Source organism: Marmota flaviventris, chromosome 10, assembly GCF_047511675.1.
Source record: "Marmota flaviventris isolate mMarFla1 chromosome 10, mMarFla1.hap1, whole genome shotgun sequence".
Taxonomy (NCBI): domain Eukaryota; kingdom Metazoa; phylum Chordata; class Mammalia; order Rodentia; family Sciuridae; genus Marmota; species Marmota flaviventris.
The window spans coordinates 80505002-80530193 of NC_092507.1; the positions used below are offsets into that span (position 1 = coordinate 80505002).

Here is a 25192-nt window from a genome sequence, read left to right on the forward strand (position 1 = left end):
AAACCAATCATTACTGTATCAGGTCTTTATGATTCTTAGAACATGTATTAGGCAATTGCCAATTTATATTGAGAAAACACCTAAGGCACCACTGTTTTGTAGACTACTTTTAACATGTAGAAGCCTTTAATACGTGTATATATTATGTGAGAATTTATGACCTTACTTTTCTGACACTTGCTTTTCTCCAGTCTCAACTGAAAACTGTGACTCCTTAAATTATTGTGTATGTGTTAGGCTAAATGTTAGGGACAACAATTCTGCATCATAGAAGTCGGACAGCATAAGAATGCTGTAATCTGTAAACCCTTCCTGATTCTGGGAGTAAGGCCAGCATTAATACAACGCACGATTGTTATTTATGAATGTTGCTTTACAAAGAACGGAGATTATCAAACTTTTTGTTTGACAAGACCTACACAAAGAAACACATTTTATGTCTCCACCCGCGATATATAATCTACAAAAAACTGGAATAAAAACTTCTCAAAGCAACTCCTTTACTAAGTGATGTATTCTGAGATTTTTGTTGCGTTGTTCTCAAAAAAAAAAAAAAAAAAAAAAAAAAAAAATCCAAAACTGCACCCCCCCACCCCCCCCCAAAAAAAAAAACCCAACCAACCAAACAAAAAAACCAATTGCCAAACCGATTTCACCGTCCCCTAGAGGTTACGGTTTGGAAAACCCTCGCTGGAAAAACGAGTTCTTCCCACAGTCCCTGCCTGCTTTGTGTAAGTCCCAGTAATCATAAAGCCACCAGTTTTGTGTAAAAGGGGCCGCTCCCTTCTTCCCGAGCTCCTTTAAGAGGGTGGTAACGACCCATTACGGTGGGGGGTGGCGGAAGGCAGGGCCCACTGGGTCCTCCGCGCAGGCCGGGCCCGCTCCTCCAGTTCTTGTGAAAGCCGGGTGTAAGCGCACCGACAGGGTAGGGCTGAAGCGGGGGTAGCAACCGGACCTTGCTGGGTGAGGAGAGGCTGAGGGAAGATCGCCTACGTCCCAGCGCCGCGTTTCCGGCAACCCCGTGGGGGTCCGCGCCTGCGCAAGGCGCGTCCCGGGACCGTTCAGGACTCCCAGCTCCCGCGCGCGCTCCCGCCGAGCCGAAGTTCGCGGTGGGCTCGGCGCTCGGGTGGCGCGGCGGCGCGCTCCAGGGGGCGGTCCTGCGTGGCCGGCACCGCCCTCCCTCCTCGCGGTCCTCTCCTCCCAGTCTCCCCCGCGCTTCCTGCACTAAGGTAGTTGCCGCCGAGTCCCCTTCGCCGGCTCGCTCGCCCTGGTGGTGCCATGGCGGCCTTCAGCAAGTACTTGACGGCGCGGAACTCCTCGCTGGCGGGGGCCGCTTTCCTGCTGCTCTGCCTGCTCCACAAGCGGCGCCGCGCCCTCGGCCTGCACGGGTAAGGTTCGTGGCCGCGCCGCCTTCCCGGGCCCGAGCTGGCGCTCCCCGCGTGCACTCTCCGCCCAGCGCCTGGCAGACGAGTCCCGGTGCCGGCAGGATCAGGCGGAGAGAGGGCGGTCGCGGCTACAGCCAGGCTCCAATGTCAGGGTGTCCCCGCAGCGCCGGCTCCCCGGCTTTCCGCGTACCCCGCTGGCCTGTCGGGCCACCTCGCTGTACCGGCAAGAGTGAGAATTTTCTCCTGCGCCCACAAGCAAATCTGGGACCCAGCCCGGAGGACAGTCGCTCCTACTCGAGGGTGGGAGGAGGGGAAGCAGTGTGCCCATCCCTCATCCAAACCACCTAATTTCTGTATCAACTTTCTGGCGGTGTTTTAGTTTTGTCATCTCATTTCCAGACAGACCTGAAGGATTTGTTTTATGGACGTGGTTGTGTGATTTGAGGATGGGGATTGGACTCTCCAGGATAGTCGCTGTTAGGTCTAAGTCATTTGGATGAGGTTTGGCTCGATTCCGGAGTAATTGCTGTCATAGTCGCCAGGGTGATTCCTGTGAGCTATCCTGGGGCCACTTGGCATGGTTTCCTTCTAAAGTGCCCCACACCACCCCTTTGGAATTGCTTAGTGAACGCCCTGACATTTCATCTGGAAAAACTGAATTGGTTTCGTGGTATTTGTAGGACAAAGTTCCCCCTTTTGGCTTTGTAGGTGAAAGGTAAAAGTGTGTTTTAGGTGAGGATCAAAATCCTTTTTAATTACACTGCACTGCTTTCACCGCGAGAGGATTTTCATGATGAGATTTAACTTTGGGGAGGTCATAAGATTAGAGGAAGAAAGAGAATTGAGTTATAGTTGTGGAATTGCAGGCATCATTTTTATTTCCTGGGCTACGGCAAGTGAATGAGAAAAGGTTAGTTCCCAAGCATTCTTGCCAATCATTACATATGTCATATTAAATCTTAGCATCCTGCTTTCATGAATCTTATTTCATTCATGTCTCTGGGCAGGTACTTTTTTCTCCTGTTTTTGATTTGCTTGGTATATAAACACTAAACACTGACAGGTGGCTCCTAGTCCTCTTCCCATGAAGTACTTTCTAGCCGCCTCCTAACTAAAGTCTGAAGTGATGGTCCTTTCTTTCCTAAATCAGTTTAACAAAGTTGAAAATAGTTCACATCATAGGCTGGACATTTACAGTACCTATTCACTTTTCCTATTCTGTGTGTTTTAAAAAAAATGTTACTTATGGAAAATAGAAAACATTTTTCTATTGGATTGTATGCTTTTTGAACTCCCAGTTGCAAATGAAAGTTATCAGTTATGTGGGCATATTCTGGTAGGAAATATTAAGTGCTTTAACTTGAATTGCATTTTTTGCGGAGAAGTGTTAGCACAGAAAATTGTTTTGACATGGGGAGGAGACTTGAGGACAGCTAACAGTTCTGGCATGCTTTGATGTTTTTTTAAAAAAACTTCATTGGACTACTACATGCATATAGAAAAGTATACATTATAAATCTAGAGCTTGAAGAATTTTTACAAGTAGAACACACCAGTGTAACCAGCATCCAGATCAAGATTATCAGCATCCCAGAAACCCTCCGCAGGCCCCCTTCCAGTTATAGTCCAAGGAAACTACTACATTGACTTTATAAGATTGTCAGTTATTGAATAAGAGAAATTGAACACCATCTAATGGGCAGTAGCAATAGCAGTGAAATAGTATAATAGAATTTGTCTTGTTAAATAATTGTAGCTCTTCTTTCATCATGGTACATTTCTTTAAGCATCTCTTTTTGAGGAAGTTTTTGAGGTGGCTGAATTATGCAAAAGTTAATTTACTGGACAAATGGTTATTGTTAATCTTTTGTATCAGGAGTAGGAAAATCTTTATTTTACACATCAAGTATTTTGTGGGAGGAGAAGCAGATTATGAGCAGATGAATGTGGAGTTGAAATTACTGAATAAAATGATTGAACTGTTTTGAAATCATTAAGAATTGTATTGATGGGCTGGGATTGTAGCTCAGTAGTAAAGTGCTTGCCTCTCATGTGGAAGGCACCAGGTTCGATCCTCAGCACCACATAAAAATAAAATAAAGGTATTGTGTCCATTTACAACTAGAGAGAGAGAGAGAGAGAGAGAGAGAGAGAGAATGGTATTGAGTCTGTCTTTGTAGATGTTATGTACTTCCAGAATCTTATGCCTTGCTTTTACTCACTACTTTGTTATCACAGTTCAAAGACTATAAAATTCCAACCTTATATTTTATTGACCTTTGGGATATCTTTTGTAACAAGACTAATTTTAATGTCCATCCAGTGCTTAATTAAGGAACATGTGATTACTAAGCCTTCTTTTGTCCATGTTGTTAATAGTAGGTTTGTCCTAGAATATGTGTTCTCTTGGAATCGTATAGGTAATAGATCTAGTAAAACCACATTAAAGGTTACAAGGTAATGTTATTCCAAACATTTGAAGAATGAGTAATTAATGTTCTGGGTTATTTTAAATTTTTGTAAGTTTATTATTTTTACTAGTTAAATCTCATACGTATGCACAGCTTTTTATTGTGGAAAATTTCACACACACACACAAAGTAAATAAAATAATATAATAATCCCCCTGTTCATTTTACCGGGAAGTACCAAGAATATTCTGATATTCTTGTTTCACTATATCTACCAGCTCCTTACCCCTTGTTTTTACAGGTTTTTAGGTGAAATTTGTATACATTTAAATCTTAGTTATACATTTTTTAAGTGAATGGATGTACTTGTGTAATATATGCCTATCACAAATTAGAACTTTTCAGAGAAAAATTTCTTTGTATTCATTTATAATCATTTCCACTACTATGCTAACTTTTTTCACTTTAGTTTTACTTAATCATACATTCTATTTTTATTATTATTTATGGGGAAAAATTGAATCTTTTTACTCATGGATAAGAGCCATTTATTTAGTTCAAAGGAATATCTGTTTCTGAATGTTGTATTACTGTGCTAGGTGCTATAAGGGATATATATATATATATATATATATATATATATATATATATATACATACATACACACACACACACACAACAACATACATTTAAAAATATGAGACATCTTTTCTTAAGAAGCTGTTGTTCTTATTAAGGAGAGCAAACTTAAATACAAGTATTTAAAATGTAAGATGATGACAGTGAAGTGTATAGGCAGACGTGCCCTCAAAGTTCTGAGAAAGACCAGATTATTGTGTTTGAAGGGGTTAGGGTAGGTTTATGAAGAATGTGCACTAAACTTAGGAAGGTGGTGGGAATGGATAATGAAATAAATTGAATATTATAGCAGTCTTTTATCAGATTTTTGTGGCATTTATGATACGAAGAAATTTTGCCCTTTTCATCTATCTTCCACAGCTACCAGAGCTCTTTTTTAAGAAATGCAAAGTTGCTCATAGTATTTCTTCATTAAAATCTTTCAACTACTTTAAAATAAAACTTCTGTTCATTATTTGGTCTTTGACTACTTTTTGTATTTACCAGCCATGTGGAATTAATTTGTAATCTCTGAGGTGACAGGCTGTGCCTAGCCTTTGCAGACTGATTGTAATCAGTGTCATACCCCCCACTTCTACCCTGTGATAGTTCTTTTTCTTCAAGATTCAGTCTACGCTTAATCTCTTAGGTGTTTTCTGTCTTTTCCCTGTCTCCACACTGATAGATGTCCTCTGCTTTCCTGACACTCTTAAGCATCTCTGTACTATAGCAGTTACCATTTTGTATTGTGCTGGTTTCTTTTCTTGGCTTCTGCCTGTATCAGAGTTTCTTGAGGGCATGGACTGAGTAGCCTTTAAATCCCTATTTGGATCTACCATAGGATAGATAAGTGTTAGAGTAGATAAATGATTTGAGGTTATTGAAAAATCTTTAAGGGTAATTGAAATGCCTTGGAGATGTGGGACTAGTACAAAGAAGTGGAGGCATTATCTTCACAGAAATGATGGTGTACCTAGTAGTATAGAACATAACCTGGGTAGTGGGAAACTGGTGTTCCAGTTTTAGAAGGCAGGGAAAGGGATCAGTCTACATTGCCACAGTATTTTATTATCTTAAATGAAGCATAACAAAGCAGTTTCTTTCCCTTCCCATCAGTGATTGTGAAGTTCAGATTTCTTATCCTGGATTTCAGAGCCTTCCTCAATCTGGTGTCATTTTACCTGGCTAATCTTATGTGCTGTTGCCTGCCAGGGGGTGCTCTGTTCCAGATAGGCCAGTTTCTGTGCTGTTTGAACAGGCTACCCTCATTCTTGGCTTCTGAGCTTTATCCATGCTATTGTCCATACCTGAAATTTCTCTGTGTGCTCTGTTCTCCAAATCTTGCTATCCTTGAAGAGCTAATAAAGCAGGATTACCTCTTCCATGAAGTATTTAGCTATTCTAGATGATCTAAATGATGATCACTCCCTGTTTAACCTTCTGAAAAACACGTTTAAATGCCTTTCTTGATTTACCTAATCATTATATATATATAATATATAATATAATATATTATACACTATATATTAGCATATAATCTAGCAATGTGTTTTGATAAAGGGTATACCTTTACCCTTTACCCTTTTTAACACTCTAATCTATAAATGGTGGGACACAATATTCTACCCCAAATATATCTGAGGAGTTTCAAGAAGCTTGTGTTTTTCTTAGTCACACTTTACTTCACTTTTTGGCTTCTCTATTTTTAGATCCTACCTACATCTTGTCTTTTAACCTTGTCTCTTTGGTAGCTGCCTTGATTTCTCTGAATCAAGATCCACAAAGTAAGGGTTTCTAGAAGACTTCTGTTGAAAATTTGGGAGTAGTGGTAGGGATTGTATCCCAGCATAGTGAACATCTCAGAATTCTTTTACTTAAGAAATTGCTTGAGACTCACTGTCTTCCCTGCACTTAAAGAGTTCTTCTGTGATGGCCTCTCACCTCTGAAAATGTATGCCTCCTCAAGTCAGGATCCTTGGTCAGGAGTACCTCTCCGTTACTGAACTTACCACCGTTATCTGCAGTGGTGCTGAACTGATAAGAGCTAAGAGATAAGAGCCTCTTGAGCTTGGCAGTCCTGCATCCCCTCACTTGTCTCTAGCTGCATCTTCCAAACCAGCACCTCTCGGAGGGATATTGACAACAGCAAACAAGTTCCTTGAGGCTTGGGGCTGGGATTTGGGTTGTGTTTGGGAGCCTTATTATTGATTATGTCAGGAACATTCCTCTGAAGTGACAGGTCTCCTGTGCCATTCTGGGTTTTGCCCTTCTGGAGGTGCTCTTTTGTCTGATGGTAGCCTTTCTTATCCTCTTCGCCATATGAAGGAGCAGTCTCTTTTTTTCTCCTGTGCCTCATCGGCCTTCTGTGTTCCTTTTCCTGTATCTCCTAGGCAGTCTGGGGAAAGTGGTTGGCTCAGGGTTTGTCAGAGGAAAGACAAATACTGTATTAATAATAATAAGAAGGGAGGGGGGCAGGGGAATTGCTTGAACATTCCCACTATTGGCAGTTTCTTGGCTATTTTCTTTTCCTCTAAGATTCACTGGCTTGGTCCTGGGCCATTTTTTTTTTTTTTTAACCATTCAAATGTCCTCACATCTTTAGCTTCTACTTGCACTCCCTTTTTACCAATCCTTCTATAACTTTCCTGAAAACATCAAATTTATCTTTTTTTGTGAGTTATGCTCCTTTAAAATCCAACTCTGAAAAGGAATGGTTTCACTTCTTTCAGTTTCACAGGTCCATAGAGTGGTTTGCAGACTATAAGCATGAGTCATTAGAGGGACTGGAGCTGCTTGAGATCCTTAGGATGAACCTTGGATATATGGGTTGGCTTCATTTGGATCCCTAGAATAAAAGATGGTGCTTAAGTAACCATAGGTGAAAGAAGCATTAAAGGATTTACAGCAAAAGCAACTGTGTACTGAATTCAACTGTGGCAGATCAGGCCCAGAGCAATATTCTGAGAACTATGTAGCTGTCTATGGTCTGTTGAGAGATCTGGGTGAAAGTTGTTTAATTAATTACACTTACTAGTTTTTTGGTTCACTAACATCCTTGGGCAGATATTCTGTTTGAGGGCTTTTGCATTTGCTATTCTCCTCCTGCCTGGAATGTTCTGTCGCTGGTACCATATTGCTTATTCCTTACCCCTTCAGTTTTATCAGACATGTTAGTGAGCACGTTGCCACTCAGTTTAAAATAGCATCCTCAGTACACACACTGTCTACCTTCATGGCTTTATTTTTTTCCTTAGCACTTACCATTATCAAAAGCACTTTTTATTTTACATATTTATCTTATTTATTACATGTCTGTGCTGTCAGGATGTAAACACCATGAGGGTAGGAAATTTTGTTTTGTTCATTGTTACAGCTCTAGTGGCTAGAACTATGGCTGGCATACAGTAGGCATTCAGAAAATGTTTGTTGATTAACTCTATCTCTGAGATGCCCATTTCTTAGGGCTGTGGTTACTGCTGTTTTAAATAACACCTTTTTCTTGCTACAGATATAAATTTTGTCTCAACTATATTATGAGTTTTTTAGGAGCTGGACCCCTTTTGCCTCTTATTTCCATAGGTAAAGCAAATCTCAGAAACTTATAAAAATGATATTAGTACCATTTATAACCTACTTGTGACAGTTAACAAGAGAGTGAAAATATTAAAGATAATTACAAAATCAAAGGTATTCATAATGCCATAACAATAATAAACTGTTGTATTTTTGTTATATGCATTTTTTACATAGTTATAATATTTTTTTTGTTGTTGTTGTTTTGAAGATGGAATCTTGCTTTGTTCCCAGGCTGGACTCTGAACTCCTGGTTTCAAATGATCCTCCCATCTCAGCCTCCCAAGTAACAGGGACTATAAGCATGCACCATCACACCTGATGATTCTATAATTACGTGTTTTGCTATTTTCATTTGAGGTGTACATCTTTCTTATAGTTCTTTTAAAGAATGCATAAATATTTCTGTGGTTTAATCATGATATTTTTTTACCCTTAAATATTGGGCCTTTAGATTGTTTCTGAAATTTTTATAAGTAGTACTGTGTATTTTTGTGAGTGAACATTTCCATCTCTGTTGAATATTTCCTTGGAATAAATTGCCAGAAATAGGATTAATAAATGGAAGCTTATGAACTTCTTTAGTGTTTGTGGAAAAAGTGTGAATGTTCTAGAGATGCATAGGTTGACGACATACTACTTTTAAAGAGTTGTGTCACTTTGCAATACTGTGACTGAGTTCTAATATAATTACTCATTGTTAGGGAATATTTAATTTTTTTCTGCTTTAGAGGTGCAAAATAATGTTGAAAGATTCTTTTAATTTGCATATATTTATATATTTGAAAGAACAATTTTTTTTTAATGTAGCACTTAATTTTGATTATGAAGGTAGCTTGATGTAGTAGAAAACATGGTCTTTGGAGTCAGGTATGGGTTCAGAGTTTTAAGAAACCATTTGCTATATCTGTCCACAACCTGGACACATAGTTTCTCTTAACAAGTGGCCTTGGTCAATTAACTCAACATCTTTGAGCCTTAGAAAAACGGGGATAATAGTATTCACATAATTCAACAGTTGAGTGAGGATTAAACAAGAAAATGTTTTAACCCCATGCTCAATAAATAAAAATAACTCTCATAGGCTGTTGCTGTGCTTGCTAAAGGAAAATGAAGAAGACAATGAAATATCCCATTTAGCTACTCAAAAATTATTGGGGCTGGAGTTGTGGCTCAGTGGAACAGTGCTTGTCTCATATGGGTGAGGCACTGGATTCAATTCTCAGCACCACATATAAATAAATAAAACAAAGATCCAACACTAAAAATATTGAAAAAAAATTATTGAATTTTCCTAAAAGTTTCCTCACATGTGTCTATGGAAATTTCCCTAAAGAAGCCGTTTTCAATTGATAGAATCATTTACTTTTGGAGTTGGAAAGTGTTTAAGTTAGTTTTATGTGACACAGTTTCAGGTATTCAGTAATTTTTCAGTTGCTGCTTCTGTAATATGATACTCTATTTCTCCACCTTGTAAAGAGGTGTTCCTAAATTTCATATTCACTGGCACAAAATAGAACAAAGTTATGACCTGCTTTGTAGATCTTAAGCTTTTGTTAAAAAAGCATGAGATGACATTCATTTTTATACCAGCCAAATATTTTTCACATTTAGTTTATATAATGGTTCTACTTCCTTTTCCTTCCTCAACTTGTGCTTATTTATTTAGTTTATTTTAAACCTGAGTGCAGGTCCTTACATTTAAACCTTTTTTGAGCATTTCACTTCTTCCCTTTAGAACTTTTTTGATCCTGGATATTTTTTTATTTTTTTGGTACTGGGGATTGAACCCAGGTGCACTTAACCACTGAGCCACATCCTCAGCCTTTTTTTATATTTTATTTAGAGACAGGATCTTGATGAGTTACTTAGAGCCTGTGTAGGTTGCTGAAGCTGGCTTTGATCTCAGGCCTCAAGCCTTAGCCATCTAAGCTGCTGGGATTACAGGTGTGCGCCACCACACCTGACTGATCCTGCATATTAGCCATTCTTTCTGTATATTTTCCCAATACATTAAAGAGAAATCGGACCAGACTAAGGGTAAAGCCGTCTAATTATACCATTCTAACCTTCCTATTAATTGACACCTTCTAGGTATTATATTGGCTCGCATATTCATCTTGCCAGTACTTCTGTTAACAGACCTGGCATTCTGACAATATTCATAACCTGATCTGTATTAGGCCAAAGTCCTCTTTTGGGGTGTTTCTGAAGCTACTAATTGGGAAGGGTCTTTTCTGATCATGGTGTCGTGAAGATGAGGTCCTAGAATTCTTTGCGTCATTGGTCTCTTTCGTGGAAAAGGCAGAGAACCCCTGATTTGGTTTACATCACGTTGTAGCATAGTAAACAAAGTTTACGGAATTTCCATATTCCTTCAGAGAAGAGAATGGGCTTAGTTTGATATGACATTTTGGTGAACTCTTTTCTTGCTCCTAGAATTTACCTCTTCCTTTTAAGTACTCATGCCACTCTGTCAATTTAGATAAATTGTATTTTCCCTAAAGGATCAATATCATGGTCATGCATGATCTGATGAATACCATTAACTTCTAGTCTGTTGCAACAGAATATAAACTGGAATTAGGAGGAAGAAAGGGTCTTTTACATTTACTTTGAAGTGATGAATACCAGATTAAATGCAATTTAATGGTATTCCTCCATTCTTTTAGTGAGATTTTTATGGAACATTAGAGTTGTTTACATTGGCATGTGTAGTATTTCTATTAAAAAATTAGGCATTGTGGGCTGGGGCTGTAGCTCAGCGGAAGAGTGCTTGCCTAGCATGTGTGAGGTACTGGGTTTGATTCTCAGCACCACATAGAATAAATGAAATAAAGGTCCATCAACAACTAAAAATTATTAAAAAAAAAATTAGGTAGCTTTACTTAAGAACAATTGTGAGGGGCTGGGGTTGTGGTTGAGTGGTAGAGTGCTTGCCTAGCATGTGTGGAGGCACTGGGTTCCGCACCACATATAAACGAATAGTTCATCAATAACTAATAATAATAAAAAAAGAACAATTGTGATGAATACAGTGGCACATACTTAAAATCCTAGCAACTTGGGAGGCTGAGGCAGGAAAATTAAAAGTTTGAGGTTAGCCTCAGCAATTTACAGAGACCCTGTCTCAAAATAAAAAAGAATGTGGATATCGTTCAATGGTAAAGCATCTTTGGGTTCAATTGAAAAAGAAAAGACCTGTAGCATTCTTGTAGAGTAAAATCACTTTTGTTGTAGGCATCTCTGTTAAGAATAGAGTCTTTATTAAGCATGTAGACAGAATGTTTTGGCTAACTGATGGTTGTGTTCTTTCAAGTGGGAACTGTAGTATGCATTAAAATGGTTTAAAACCTTCTTAGGAACAACTTGTGAATGTGCTTAAAAGATGTTTTTTTTTTTTTTTTTTTTTTTAAATCTGCATTTCTTAACCTTTCCCTAGAATAGCAGTCCCTGAGTGTATGCAATTTAATAAAGTATAAAACTGAAAATAAAGCTGATCAAAGCACAGTTACAGGTATTTTGATATCTGTTAATAGATTAACAGTCTTACCACTATACTAGGACCATAATAATAAACATAAAAGTGAATTGAATGGTTTACTTAATGCTTAAATTATTTTGACTTATTAATATATATCTCAGCATTAAAAATAAATATACCATGTAGAATGGGGCAGCTTCTAGGTAAAAGTTTAGCCAGCATGTGTTTATATGTCTACTTTATGTCATTATTTTAAAAATATGTATTTAACTTAAACCTGTGAAGCAACCTGGACACATAGTTTCTCTTAACAAGGAAAGAGGCAATGATTCTATAAGTTTAGTGAATACCACAAAACTTGTGAACTTTTTAAAAATTACTTTCAATGCTTCATAGTTTTAAATATTGGACATTTTTGCCGATAAAGTGTAATATACTCTCTAGACGATATGATTTAGAAAAAAACACCCATCATTTATCATGATTACTATCACATTTCATTGATTATAAGATAGTCTTTTCCCCCACATTTTAGTACTTTTTTCACATTTTAACTTCTGAAATGAGCATGTAACTTAAAACTGTTGCTTTTTAGCTTTGATTAAAATAGTATTAGCATACTGTTGCATTTCCCTTTTATCACGCATGCTTTTATCTTCTTTATAAAAATACTGCATATCAAACTCAAACTTCTCACTCTAATTCAGTGTTATTGCAGTTCTTCAGTTTCTCTTGGAGATGAGCTTAGGAGAAAAGAAGAAATCAAGGTTGAATACTATAGTTTCCTCCTTCCAGAAGTAGGACTGGAGGAACTAGCCTGGCCTGAGAACAGTAGGTGGAATAAAGAACTACTCAAAGAAAGGAACCTAGTCATCATGCCACTCAGTCAGTTGAATGCCCACAGTATGTGAAATGCTGGGTTTTGAGTTATTTGGTATAGAGATTTGATTGAGAGGTCTTTCTTCTCAGGAGTTGGGGGTATGATACAAGTCTGTATCTTAACTAATTGGACACTGAATTTCTAGGTGTTGAGGACCCAGTGAATATGAACAAGTCTCTTTTCAAAATGGATCTTACAGTGGGAGAAAGCAGAACCTTTTTTATGCTAGTTTTGTATTTGAGCATTTGGGAAGATTAAAATTTAAATCAAGAAAAAACATTAAAAATCATTAAATGAAATCAGACAAGATTTTATTCTCTTGAGAAACAGAAGGAGAGAGTTCTGTGTTTGAACACTTTAATACTATTTTTATCATTAAATTCTCCCCCCCCCCGCCTCCATCTCTTGATGATATGTTAAGGTATTGTTCTCTATTTATTTATCAATAGTTATATGGCATTAGAAAATTAGATTTAAGGTATTTTTGAACTGTAAGAATTATTTCACTTTTTTCTACCTCAGTAATACCCAAGATGTTTTAGTAAGGAGATGGGGGAGGGGAAAGCAAAGTGTGAGACTTAATAGTTCATAAGGATTCCACTTTTTATTTTAATATCAAATATTTCCAGTTTAACTTGATAAATAGATACATTTCTGCTTGTATTTTATTCCTTCAACAAAATAGCTATTTCTCCCACCCTCAGAGGAGACATTAATGTGGAAAGAAATAGAACATTTATTCAGTACATTCTATTTAATGCTGTATGTCAGTAGGCTGGGCATTGAGATGCCAAACTGAGTGATCTTAGTAATAGAAAATTTGTACAACCAAAGTATGACTAGTTGTGGGAACTCTGTTTTATGGGAGGGAGTATGGAGATGGGAATGTTTAATTCAAATGCAAATTTCACATTTGAGCCCTGATCTTTTGGGGATATGGAGTGTCTTGCTAAGGGGGCCTTCCAGATAGGAAAAACAGCTTGAGCAAAAACATGGAATTATTGACTTGAAAAGAAAGGTCTATGGATTATGCCACAGATATAGAAAACTGCATAAAATTTACACAGACATATATAACTGAATGGATTCTTTTTATAAATAAAGCACCTTTGTAACCACCATTTGATCAAGAAATGGATCTCTGCAGCCATTCTAGAAGTCTTTCAGGTGACCCTTTTCCAATCACAGCTTCTTTCCTTTCACCTAAAAGTAACTGCTATTCTGACTTCTATACTAATTTCATTTCCTTAAATTTTATAACCTAAATGTGCATTGCTGAGCAATATAATTTAGTTGTGTCTGTGGTTTTTTTAAGTTTCTGAAAGTATACATTACCCTGCCATCCATCTTTTCCCCTTTTTTCTTACAGTTTGTTGAAACAACAGATATTTTGACCTATACAGATTCTGAATTATGCTGATTGCATAATATTTTATCCTTTGTATTTTGTGCAAATTGATAGTTGGATCTAAAACCTTGATCAGATTGAAGTGTTGCTTGTCTTGGTTGTTATGAACAGGAATACTTCATAGGCCCATGCCGCAGTCCGGCTGGCTGCAGCAAAATAACCAGGGGGTGACTAACAACTTGCGTAGATTGATACAGCAGGAGTGGGAGCCGTTTATTGTAGGACAGGAGCAGTATTTATACATTCCACACAGCTTATCTAATTAACATAAACTAGATACATCAGTCAACCAATCAGGAATCTCCACACTTAATGGCTCGCTTTTGTTACTTCTCAAACCACTCCCTCTGGCATTTTGCCAGGCACCATCCAGACTTGTTTACGAACTCTAACATTCCCCTGGCAAAATGCCAGGTGTTATTTTGACTTGTTTACAGACTCTAACAGGCCCAGGTGTGGTTACTTGGTCAAGAAGTGTATAGTGTATGATTGTTTCTCTTTTGTGATTTTAACAGCCATTGATGGTTTATGTGTAAATAATTGACTTATTAGTAAGGCTTATAAGATGATATATTTGAATTCTGTTATTTATTTATAAGGTGGAATACTTCCATAATAAGAAACTTTTACTTTTCTATTCTCTGGTTACCTATTGGTACAATTCAGTTAAGAAAAGCAGGATAGGCAGTTGCTTTTTTTTTTTTTTTTAATATATTTTTTTAGTTGTCAGTGAACCTTTATTTTATTTATTTATATGTGGTGCTGAGAACTGAACCCAGTGCTTCACATATGCTAGGCAAGTGTTCTACCATTGAGTTACAACCCAGCCCAGAGAGTTGCTTTTTTATTAACCAATTTTCAGAATAATATGTTAGATTCCTGTTATTGTCTGAAGGTGATCAGTGAGTTCAAGAACTACTGATTTAATTATTTGTGCATCTGTTCATTATGGTTATTATCTTTATTCATATTCAGTTGTCCATCTTGGTCCAGTGAGAGTCTCTTTAAAGTTGGTTCCTTAGTCCTGTTGTCATGGCCTCAGTGGTCTTTGATAGTAACTTCCTTCCTGCCTGTAATAGTATGGTTTAAGCTCCTGTTAGATATATTCTGATCAGACCTAAAATCATCTCTTTTCCAAGAAGAGTTTGGTTCTTTTTAATGGGAAATGGTATTTCAAGATCACAACTGAAACTTGGGTATGTTTGTTGAGATTGTTGGCCATTGTGTCTAGGCCTTTCTTAAAAACAAATAGAATATTGTATAACTTCCAGTCTGTATATAGGATTTGAAGATTTTAAATTATTGTTTTCTGCATCTGTGTCACAGTAGAGTGGGGAGTTGAAGCTACAAATCTTGATTCTTGTGTTTCAGCAAAAGAATATTAAAAGTCAAATACAAAAAGCCAAACAAGAGAACTTTATATTATGAGTGAAAATAAAGTTAGACTCCAGCAAAAAACCCTCTGGAAATAGAGAGCTGGTATCTTCAAATAAAGTTAGACTCCAGCAAAGAACTCTTTGGAGAGCAGGTCATCAAGAGGAAACAGTGTTGTTTCCAAATTTATTGTTTTTGTTTTTTTGTGGCAGGGCTGGGGTGGGGTACTGGGTATTGAACTCAGTGGCACTTGGCCACTGAGCCACATTTCCAGACCTGTTTTTTAAAAAATATTTTTTAGTTGTTGATGGACCTTTATTTTTTTGTATATGTGCTGAGACTCGAAACCAGTGCCTCACGCATGCTAGACAAGCGCTCTACCACTGAGCCACAACCCCAGCCCCTTCCAGACCTATTTTGTATTTTATTTAGAGAAAGGTCTCACTGAGTTGCTTAGCACCTTGCTTTTGCTGAGGCTGGCTTTGAGCTTGAGATCCTACTACTGCCTTAGCCTCCTGAGCAGCTGGGATTATAGGCATGTGCCACCACACCAGGCTTTGTTGCTGTTTTATGGTTGCCTTGAGACCTGGGAACCACCTTCTGTACTTGACCCCAGTCAGTTATTCAACTCCTCCTTCATGTTGGGCAGTAGAGCTTTTGACCCTTGTTGGTTCTTTCCAGAACTGTAACGATGGCCATTCTATTCAAAGGGTTTTACCTACAAGTTGATGTGGGTACTGGGATCAATGACTGGGCAAAATTCATCTTAGTGTGCCTGTATTGTTAATGATATTTCCTTCTGAAATACATTGAGAAACTTAGGTCCATAAATTCTAACTTTACAATGACCTCAGTAGACCCTGCAAGAAGTTAGCTCCATTGATCTTTCTTTCTTGACCTATTTCTTAATTGACTCCGTCTGTTTCCATGTGTTTATTCTCAGGGTTAGTACACCTGTTGTTGTTCTACAAGTTACTTGATTGTTCACTAAAGGCAGTTTCAAAGAAACCCTGTGACCCAACTGTAGTGTTGGTTCATATTTCACTGCTCATCACTAACTGCTGCCAAACATTTGTATCTCCTTTTTTCTATACCATTAATCCTGATTATTAAGAATATAGGGGATGGTCAAATTAGAATATCACAGGGATACTCAGTTGCTTTATCACATTTTCTACACATAACACTCTCCAGGTAGTATTGCAGATATATCAATATGATTTCTGAAAAGTATTTTTTTAAACAAAATACATGCTCTTCAAATTCTTCATGTTTTTATGGTTGTATTATATTTACATCATCAGAGCATATTCTCTGCCTTTTAACTCTTATTTAGTCTTGGTTCTACAATATTTAATGCTCGTTACCTCTCCTTATCACAGTGGCTCTGTAGTCATTCCTTTTGTCCAAGATCATTCTTTTTTTTTTTTTTTTTTTATGGACAACATTCACTCATGGACAATATTCATGAATGCTTTCATATTTAAAACAGTTTATGGTTCTTATATTTGACTGTTTGATAATTCAGCTAGACTTAAAATTCTTTGGTTCAAGTTTTTTCTTCTTGACTATTCGAATGTGTTACTCCATTGTTTTCTGACATTAAGTTCTGCTGACAAAGTTTGGTGGTGACCTATTTGCGTTCCCCTTTGTGTGACTTATTCTTTTGGGGACGCAAACGTTGTTTTCTCATATTAAAACTTATAAATGTTATTTTAGTTATTAGCTTATATTCATTTATTTTAGTAATAAATCCTGGGTTCTTCTGGGTTGATTTTTCTGAAGTATGTAGTTTCCTTCTCCCCTCTTCTATTGAACCACATGAAATAACCATTATTTTGGCGGTGGGGTAGGGGATACAGGGGATTGAACTCAGGGTGCTCAACCATTGAGCCACATCTCCAGCCCTGTTTTGTATTTTATTTAGAGACAGGGTCTCACTAAATTGCTTAGGGCCTCACTATTGCTGAGGCTGGCTTATAGGCATGCACCACTATGCCCAGCTTGAAGTAACCATGTTTATAGATCAAAAAATGATCAAACTTTGGCATTTTCATGTGGTTTAATATTATGGTTTCAAATCCTTTTTATTGCAGGTGAGTTTTTTCAAATTGTAGTTTTATTTTTTGTTTCCTTTTTAAAAATAATTATGAGGGAACTTTAACAAATCAGATGACCTTTGTTTGTCATTTATGTTTATCACTTTTCTCAAATGGTTTGTTTTCTGTTTAAATATATAAAATTGTATGTATATAATTTGTGTATTATTTTCAAGTTTTATCTGTTAATTTGTTCTGTATTTCTTATAGTTTCATATTCAATTTTTAAATTATCTTTTCAAATTTCTGATTATCACATTTGTAAGTTTTACAAATTGTTTTCTTTACTAGTTTATATTTCGCATTGTTAGCTTAATTTTTTTTAGTTTGAGATCATAATTTATAGTTTTTATCTCCTATAGGAAAGTCTTTCTGACATCTTTTCATTTTATGTAGGAATACACTTATGTTTTGTAATCTTTGAAATAACGATGTAAAAGATTTAACTTTGAGCCTATTTTGTTGCTTATTTTCTGATCTGAAGTTAATTCTTCACCTTTTAAAACGAGAAGTATAATTTTTCTAATTGTGCTCTAGATTCCCTCTTTTGTTGCTTTCCTGTAATGGCTGAAAATATGGTAGTTTACTGTTAGATCTCCAGGCTGTTTCTTTCCTTCATTTAGTTCTCAGTCAGCTTGCGCTGGATTCTGTTTCCCTCAGTTTCTCTTCAAGGTGAGGCTTTATTCTGAAGGGAAGCTGTAGGGAAGTTCAAACTTTCCTTTCAGTATTTGAGTATGATGGAACAAACTGACAATAGACTGTTTTTTCATAACAGTTTGTTAATGTGCTCAAGCACCAAACAAAATATGAGAACTCAAAGAAAGGCCAGATGGTTGAGACTTAAATACACTCTTCATAGGAGAGAGGAAAGTAGGGGGCTGTGGACAATTTTAAGGGGAATAAATGATTTTTAGGGGAGGAATAAATAGACAATGGCTTGGGACAAAGTTCTTGGCTTGAGGTATAGTGTCTGATTTTCAGTTTCTTCCTGTGATAATCTTCCTTGGTTAATGAAATTTCAGTAAGAAAATTTGAAGACAGTTGTGTTATTCTTTGGCAGATTCATTCTTTAGGTAGAAAAGGTATCTTTCTCAGCATTAGATGCTTTCTAGTGCTTTCAATTTGAAATCCAAAGTGGCATGTTTGGATTATTGTTTTCTGAACCCCAAAGGAGTTGTAGTTGTTTAATTTTGAGTATTAAGAGTTCCAGGCTGTTTTAGCCATTCCAACCTTAGCTTGAGCTCATTGAACCCCCGTGCTATTTATTGGAATGTGCAGAACTCCTTCCACTTTCACTGTTCTTCTTAAATTGGCCATTTGAGTTTTCCTGTGAGTTATTTTAGTGATTTTGGATACCCTGTTAATTCTCTCTACTGTTTTTTTTTTACACAGGTACTGCTATCATTCAGGTCTTGTAGCTGTTGGCATTTTGGTACCTCATATTTATATTTTGGGTCTTGTAGGAACACTTAATCATTTTAAAAATTTTGTTGTATATGTTGTCCATGGATTTTTTGGGTTTGCTATTTTATTTGTTCAGTCTGGGTTTTTTTGGGAGGTGGGAAATGGATTCAGGGAGATTTAAAATCATCCCATTCATCTCAAATCATTGGAAAAAGATACACTTTTTAATAAACACTGATGAGACAACTGGTAAGCTACTGGAAATAAGAATAACCATATACAAGAATAAATATACTATATGTAAGAATAAATCCATTAAAGCTATGCCAGTGCCAGATTAAAAGTGGGTGAATTCCTCTGTAACCTAGATACATAGGAAATCTTTCAAAGTGTGACTCAAAAATTCAAATACAATAAAAGAAGATAGTGATTATTTGACTACATAAAATTAAAAACTTCATGTGTGGCAAAACCCCACCAAAGTGTCAAAAGACAAATGGCAATGTAAAATCTATCTTTAGTGTATATCACAGATAAAGGGATAATTCACAAAAATGACTCTTATATGTATGATTGACTTCTCAAAATGAGAAATGCAAATTAAATCTATACTAAGAGACTGCTTCACATTTACATTGGGAGAAATTTAAAAATGTCATAATATACTTTATTTGTGAGGCAATGGAGAAACACATTTTTTACACTTTTATACTGCTGGTGCTGCAACAAAAGCACATTCTTTTTGGAGGGGAATTTGGCTATAGGTAACAAAACTACTGTGCATTTCCCTATTGACTCAGCAGTCCCATGGAAGATACAGCTGTGACGGTATGCATAAGATTATTATCAGAGCATTGCTTGTAATTGTAAACTGTTTGAGAAAGTCTAATTGCCCATAAAATCTGGTTGACAAACTGGTTCTTACACATAGTGGAGTTTTGAGTAGCTAAAAAAATGAAGATGCTTTCTGTGGACTAATAAGAATGATTGTCAGGAAGTAAAGCAAATTACTAAAGACTGTGATATGTTACTTTTTATGTAAGAAAGAATAAAAATCAAATGTATACATGTTTGCTCATTTTGTACAAAAAGAAACAGGATAGATAAATCAGAAAGTGATAAAAATTTGTTATTTACAGGGCATGAATGGGAGCACAGTGGAAAAGAAGGGTGTTGATTGAATAGGGTGGGAGATACTATTGGGACCATTGAAGAAATTTGAATAAAATCTATAGATTATAGTGTTGCATCAATGTTAATTTCACAGTTTTGATAATTGTACTGTGGTTATGTGAGAGAAAGTCTTTGTTTTTAGAAAATAGACACTGATGTATTTAAATAGTTATTTAATTTTAAATCTTTCAGAAAAAATTTGTATATGTGTATGGAGAGAGAATGAATAAAAAAGCAAATGTGGTAAAATATTAATTGGGAAATGTAGTTGAAAGTATATGAGAAATCTTTGTAATAGTCTAGCAGTTTTTTAGTAAGTTTATAATCACAATTAAAAGCTTTAAAGAAATTGCCTTTGTTACAAATATAAGTCTGGGAAGCTCCTTTTCCCCTCACATGCATAAATATGTACAGCAGAGCAAACTGATTTTTAAAAGAACGTTATTAAAAAGGTAAAAGATAATATCCATATACATTTGTCCATTTCTTAAGAGTCAGTGCAACCTTTGGATCACTGGAGTTCCAGGGCTTACAGGGTTATCTTCACCACCAGAATCTATAGCTTAATTCTTCCACTTCACACCAAGCAATAAAAATTAGTCTACCAAGGGAAAAACTTGCCCATCTGATGCTCCTAGAAGGGTCCCCAAATTTTCCACTTGAGATAATGTTGAGTTTTTTATTTCCTACTGGCCCAGGGATTGTTTTCACGGATGGAATACTATTATTCCGTACCTCTTTATGTGCAAAGATGAATGAAAATTTTTTTTTGAACAAAACATGATATTGGGGTATAACCTTTGATATTTAAAATCACTGGTTCATATGTGAGTGAACTTTCAGTGAGAATGCCCCATGGGTGTTCATATTCCCTGATGCCACCGGAGGTAAGAGTGTAAATGAATTTGAAGAAGCCAGATAGCACTCTGCTTACAGAACAGACAATTCCTAGATAAAGCTCATAAGGCTGGGGTGGCATTTCATTCACCAAAGACATTCATCTAATTCTGACCAGAAGCCAGAATTCAGAAATTTACAGACAAATCAGCAAGGCCATGAATCCCACACAGCAGGAGGAGCCCTCCTGGCATGCCAGAGACCTTCATTGCTTCAGATTGCAAACCAAGGTATCACAGAAAACAGAAGCTTTTTAAAAAAAATATGGGATCTCACTGTGTGCCCCAGCTTGCTGGCCTCAAACTCCTGGGCTCAAGTGATTGATTCTCCTGCCTTGACCTTTTGAACAGCTGGGACTACAGGTACATGCCATTGTGTCTGGTTAAAAGATTAAAAAAAACAAACAAACCAAGAAAACCTTTACAATTATTGTTAAGAATAATTGTAGGGGCTGGGGCTAGGGCTAGGGCTGGGGCTCAGTGGTAGAGCACCTGCCTCGCACGTGTGAGGCACTGGGTTTGATCCTCAGCACCACATAAAAATAAATAAAGATATTGTGTCCATCTACAACCAGAAGTATTAAATAAAAAAGAATAATTGTAATCCTCTTTATAAGATGTTTAAAGTGACTTTTCTGCCTTTATGGGAATTGGATATTTTGATATAAAGAAACAGGTGATCTAGAGGAACCCTATTTCATGAATATAGTGAATCTTATATACAAACTGTGAAGTTTGCCAGTTATCAACTCTTTTTAAAATTTTTATTTTTTATTGGTGCATTATAATTTCACATAATAGTAGAATTCATTGTTACACATTTATACACTCACACAATATTACAATATATTTTGGTCTATTTTATTCCCTAATACCTCTTCATTTTCTCCAGTTATCAACTCTTGAATTGTTCTTAATTTGTGTATAATTTTAGAATCGTGTTGTAGGAATTTGGTGGTGATTTTGTCTAATCTATTAATCAATTTCAAATATTTTTATTTCCCCCTTTTTGGATCTTGCTGCAAGTTTATAAAGTACTACATTTTTTTTTTTAAAGAAATGCAGCTTTTATTTTACCTGCCTAGTGTCTGTTTTTAAATCATATAATATTTTGCATGTATTTATATTCTTTTATTTTTCTCTCAGTTAATTTTGTTGTTTTTATAATATTCAGCTGCTTTTTCTAATATATGTATTTAAAGTAATGATCTCTCTTCATTACTGCTTCATTTAGATTCCACAGATTTCTTGATATGTAAATTTTTTCATTTTGTAAACATACTATTTGATATATCATTTATTTCAGGATATTTTCAGATTTCTTTGATGCATGAGTTCTCAGAATTATATCTGTTAGCTATCTATTGCTACATAATAAACCAGCCCAAAACTCAGATTTTTAAAATAGTTTTTACCTTCGGTTCTGTGACTGAACAGTTCCTCTTTGGTTTTGTCTGGGTTTACTTGTAAGGCAATTGATTTCTTATTTTTATTATTTCATCCCCCCGTCCCCCTTCCAGTTAGGAAGTTATTCTCAGAGCTCATTTTGTCTTTTACTGTTTACCCAACACATTTTAACATGCATTACATACCTTTGAACAGTGTTAACAAATGTTAAACAAGTCTAAACATCATCCTCCCAGGAAATGATTTTAGAACACTACTTTCATTCTGCTTCCCCCCTTATTTATATTTATTTAATACACACTATATTTTATAGGATTTGTCTGGAAATTCCAAGTGTCTGGAATCTTTTTGGGTCTGTTTGCCTTCTGTAATTTTTGTTGGTCCTTGGTTTCAGATTGTGGTTTCAACCTTGGTGCTTGATTATTATTATTATTATTATTTGGTGTTCTGGACATTTTATTTAATAGTTCTTGTCAGGATAAATTTAGAGGCTTATAGTAGACATAATTTCCTTTTAAGAGCAAAGTTTTCTTGTTTAGGTACATTGTCAGTAAGGGAACAACTTTAAGACACTTAAGATGCTTTGTAGCATAGCATCTTAATAAACAAAAGCAAAACTCAGATTTCACGTTTCATAGTTTTGTTTCTCAAAGGAGTTATATCATTGTTTTCCCACATCACTATCATGTTAATGCTTTATCATTAACTTAGCTTGGAATATCATACCTTTTATCACTTTTCCCATAAATTCTGTTCATGTTTAAATCTCAGTTTAGATTTCACATCATTTCTGGAATATAGTTTTTACTTTTTTTTCCTCTCTTGGGTTTACATTAGTTGCTCTTCACTTTGTCTTTAATAGCACCTTGCTTAGATCTAAATACTAATCTGATAGGTTAGTTGTCTGTAAGTACTTTTCTCTAGCTAGATTGTAAACCCCTTGAAGGCAAGTATTATCCTATTCATCTTTGAATCCCTTATTATATATCTGAGTCTGTGATCTATAGTGTTGTGATAAGGCGTGTAGATTTTTTTGCTTTCAAATTTTTATTTTATAATATTCATTTCCTTAGAAATTCTAAGGAATTTGTCTTTTAAATTTTCTTTAGTAACTATTCCCAAATTGATAAAAGCATTTAACATTTTTTACAATATAAACAGATTAAGTGCTGTGCATTTTGCTTATAAAGTAACAAAGTATTTCAAGAATTTTATAATTCAATTTGTTCAAAAATTAAATTTTCAAACTTTGGTTAGTAGAACTAATACATGTACTGTCATATCCATTTTCCAGAGTTGTTTAAAAAAACAAAATCTACTAGGTACAAGTATTTCTTGTACAATCAGAACTATGTGGTAAGAGGGGGGAAATGTTATATTAATTGCTTTTAATTTTCTGGTTTAGATGAGCCTTTTAAATTCTCATTTATATGTTACTGAAGCATAAAATATATCTTTTGAAAAGCATAAGTTATGTCAAAATAATTATTATTTTATTCTTAGGAAGTTCATGTATTTTAAGATTAACTTCTATTAATTGCCAAAATACTTTCTAAAAGTCATACTACTGAAGGGAACCATTTCAAGCATTATGATTATTTCTGGGGATAAATTACTTTCAGTTCTCTTAGGAGGATAGTATCTACTACACTATAGTACCCAGAATCAAAGTTTATATTTTATCTAAAAAATTAAGTACTAAATATAACCCCAAACATAGTATTTATATAGACTCTTGAATGCATCGAATTACTTTTATTCATATTAAGGTAATATAAAATCTATCTAATATAAAGTATTAGTTTAACCAAATTAACAATCACAAAACAGCAGATATTTTTCTATTAAAAGTTTTCTGTTCACTTAGCAATGTTTACTCAAATATATAATATTATGAACTTAAATATATCATCTTCTATATTTTCTGTTTATGCTCAACTGTACCCTGGTGCTCCTTTTTTTGTGTTGTTGTTGTTGTAGATGGACAGCATGCTTTTATTTTATTTGCTTATTTTTGTATGTGGTGCTAGGGATCAAACCCAGTGCCGTATACATAGTAGGCAAGTGCTCTGCCACTGAGCTCTAGCCCCAGCCCTCCCTTTTTAACTCTACTTATATTAACATCATAATTCCAAAACGGAAAGATGAGCCATCTCTAAAATTCACTGGAGACTAATATTCTTTCTTGGAAATAATTTACAAAACATTTAAAAGTTTTCTTTAATTATTTTTATTTGGCTTTTTAAAAGTAGATAAGATTTTCATTTTAATTGTAGTAAAATACTTTCAAACTAGTTTAAGCAAAGATAGAAAAAACCAAGGAGACTGATAAAACAGTCCCTACTTTTGCTTTCAATGCCTCAAGTGCCACATGCATAGTAATATGTTACAGAAAAGAACTTTATGTCTTTTAGCAGATTGCAAAGGAAATCTAGAAGTTTATACAAAGCTAAATATTATTTCCTTTCTATTCCATTTATTTCCTTGTAGTTTGAACTTGGCTCTATGTGTTACCCTTCTATAATAACCACTGTGTGACATTTATCAGTTTTCTAAGTGTTCCAATTTCTCATCCCCCCCCCACACTTTTTTTTTTAAAATTTTTAAAACAGCTTCGTAACATGAGAACATTCAACAAATCTTTGTCATTAGATGTGGATATATCCTATACTTTTATCACAAAATGCTCACTTTCCTGAGCTATATTAAACACCTCACTCATAACAGGTGTATGTATAATTGAAGACCTTAAAATGTCATTTAAAAAAATGAGTAGAGGGGCTGCGGATGTGGCTCAAGCAGTAACGCGCTCGCCTGGCATGCGCGGGGCGCTGGGTTGGATCCTCAGCACCACATAAAGATAAAATAAAGATGTTGTGTCCACCGAAAACTGAAAAATAAATATTAAAAAAATCTCTCTCTCTTCTCTTCTCTTCTCTTCTCTCTCTCTCTCTTTCAGAAAACCTCTTAGTGCTTGTTTCTTAGGTATTATAATGTATAGCTTTTGTTTCCTTCAGACTGAATTGTTTCAGTCTGAAGGAAAATGGTTATTACTTTCAGAAATGGTTATTACTTTCTAA

General features: G+C 35.7%; 1 protein-coding gene and 1 pseudogene across 1 annotated transcript in view; both read left to right on the forward strand.

The window, feature by feature from the left end:
- Positions 1–1091: 1091 nt before the first annotated feature.
- Abcd3 (ATP binding cassette subfamily D member 3) overlaps positions 1092–25192 on the forward strand; it is a 92209-nt gene continuing 68108 nt past the window's right edge. The window contains exon 1 of the mRNA XM_027935255.2: positions 1092–1388. Within this exon, the coding sequence (XP_027791056.2) occupies positions 1279–1388 (110 nt within the window). The 5' untranslated portion in view covers positions 1092–1278. The remainder of the gene's footprint in view (positions 1389–25192) is intronic.
- On the forward strand, positions 1530–6737 carry LOC114092550 (ATP synthase F(0) complex subunit C2, mitochondrial pseudogene; annotated as a pseudogene).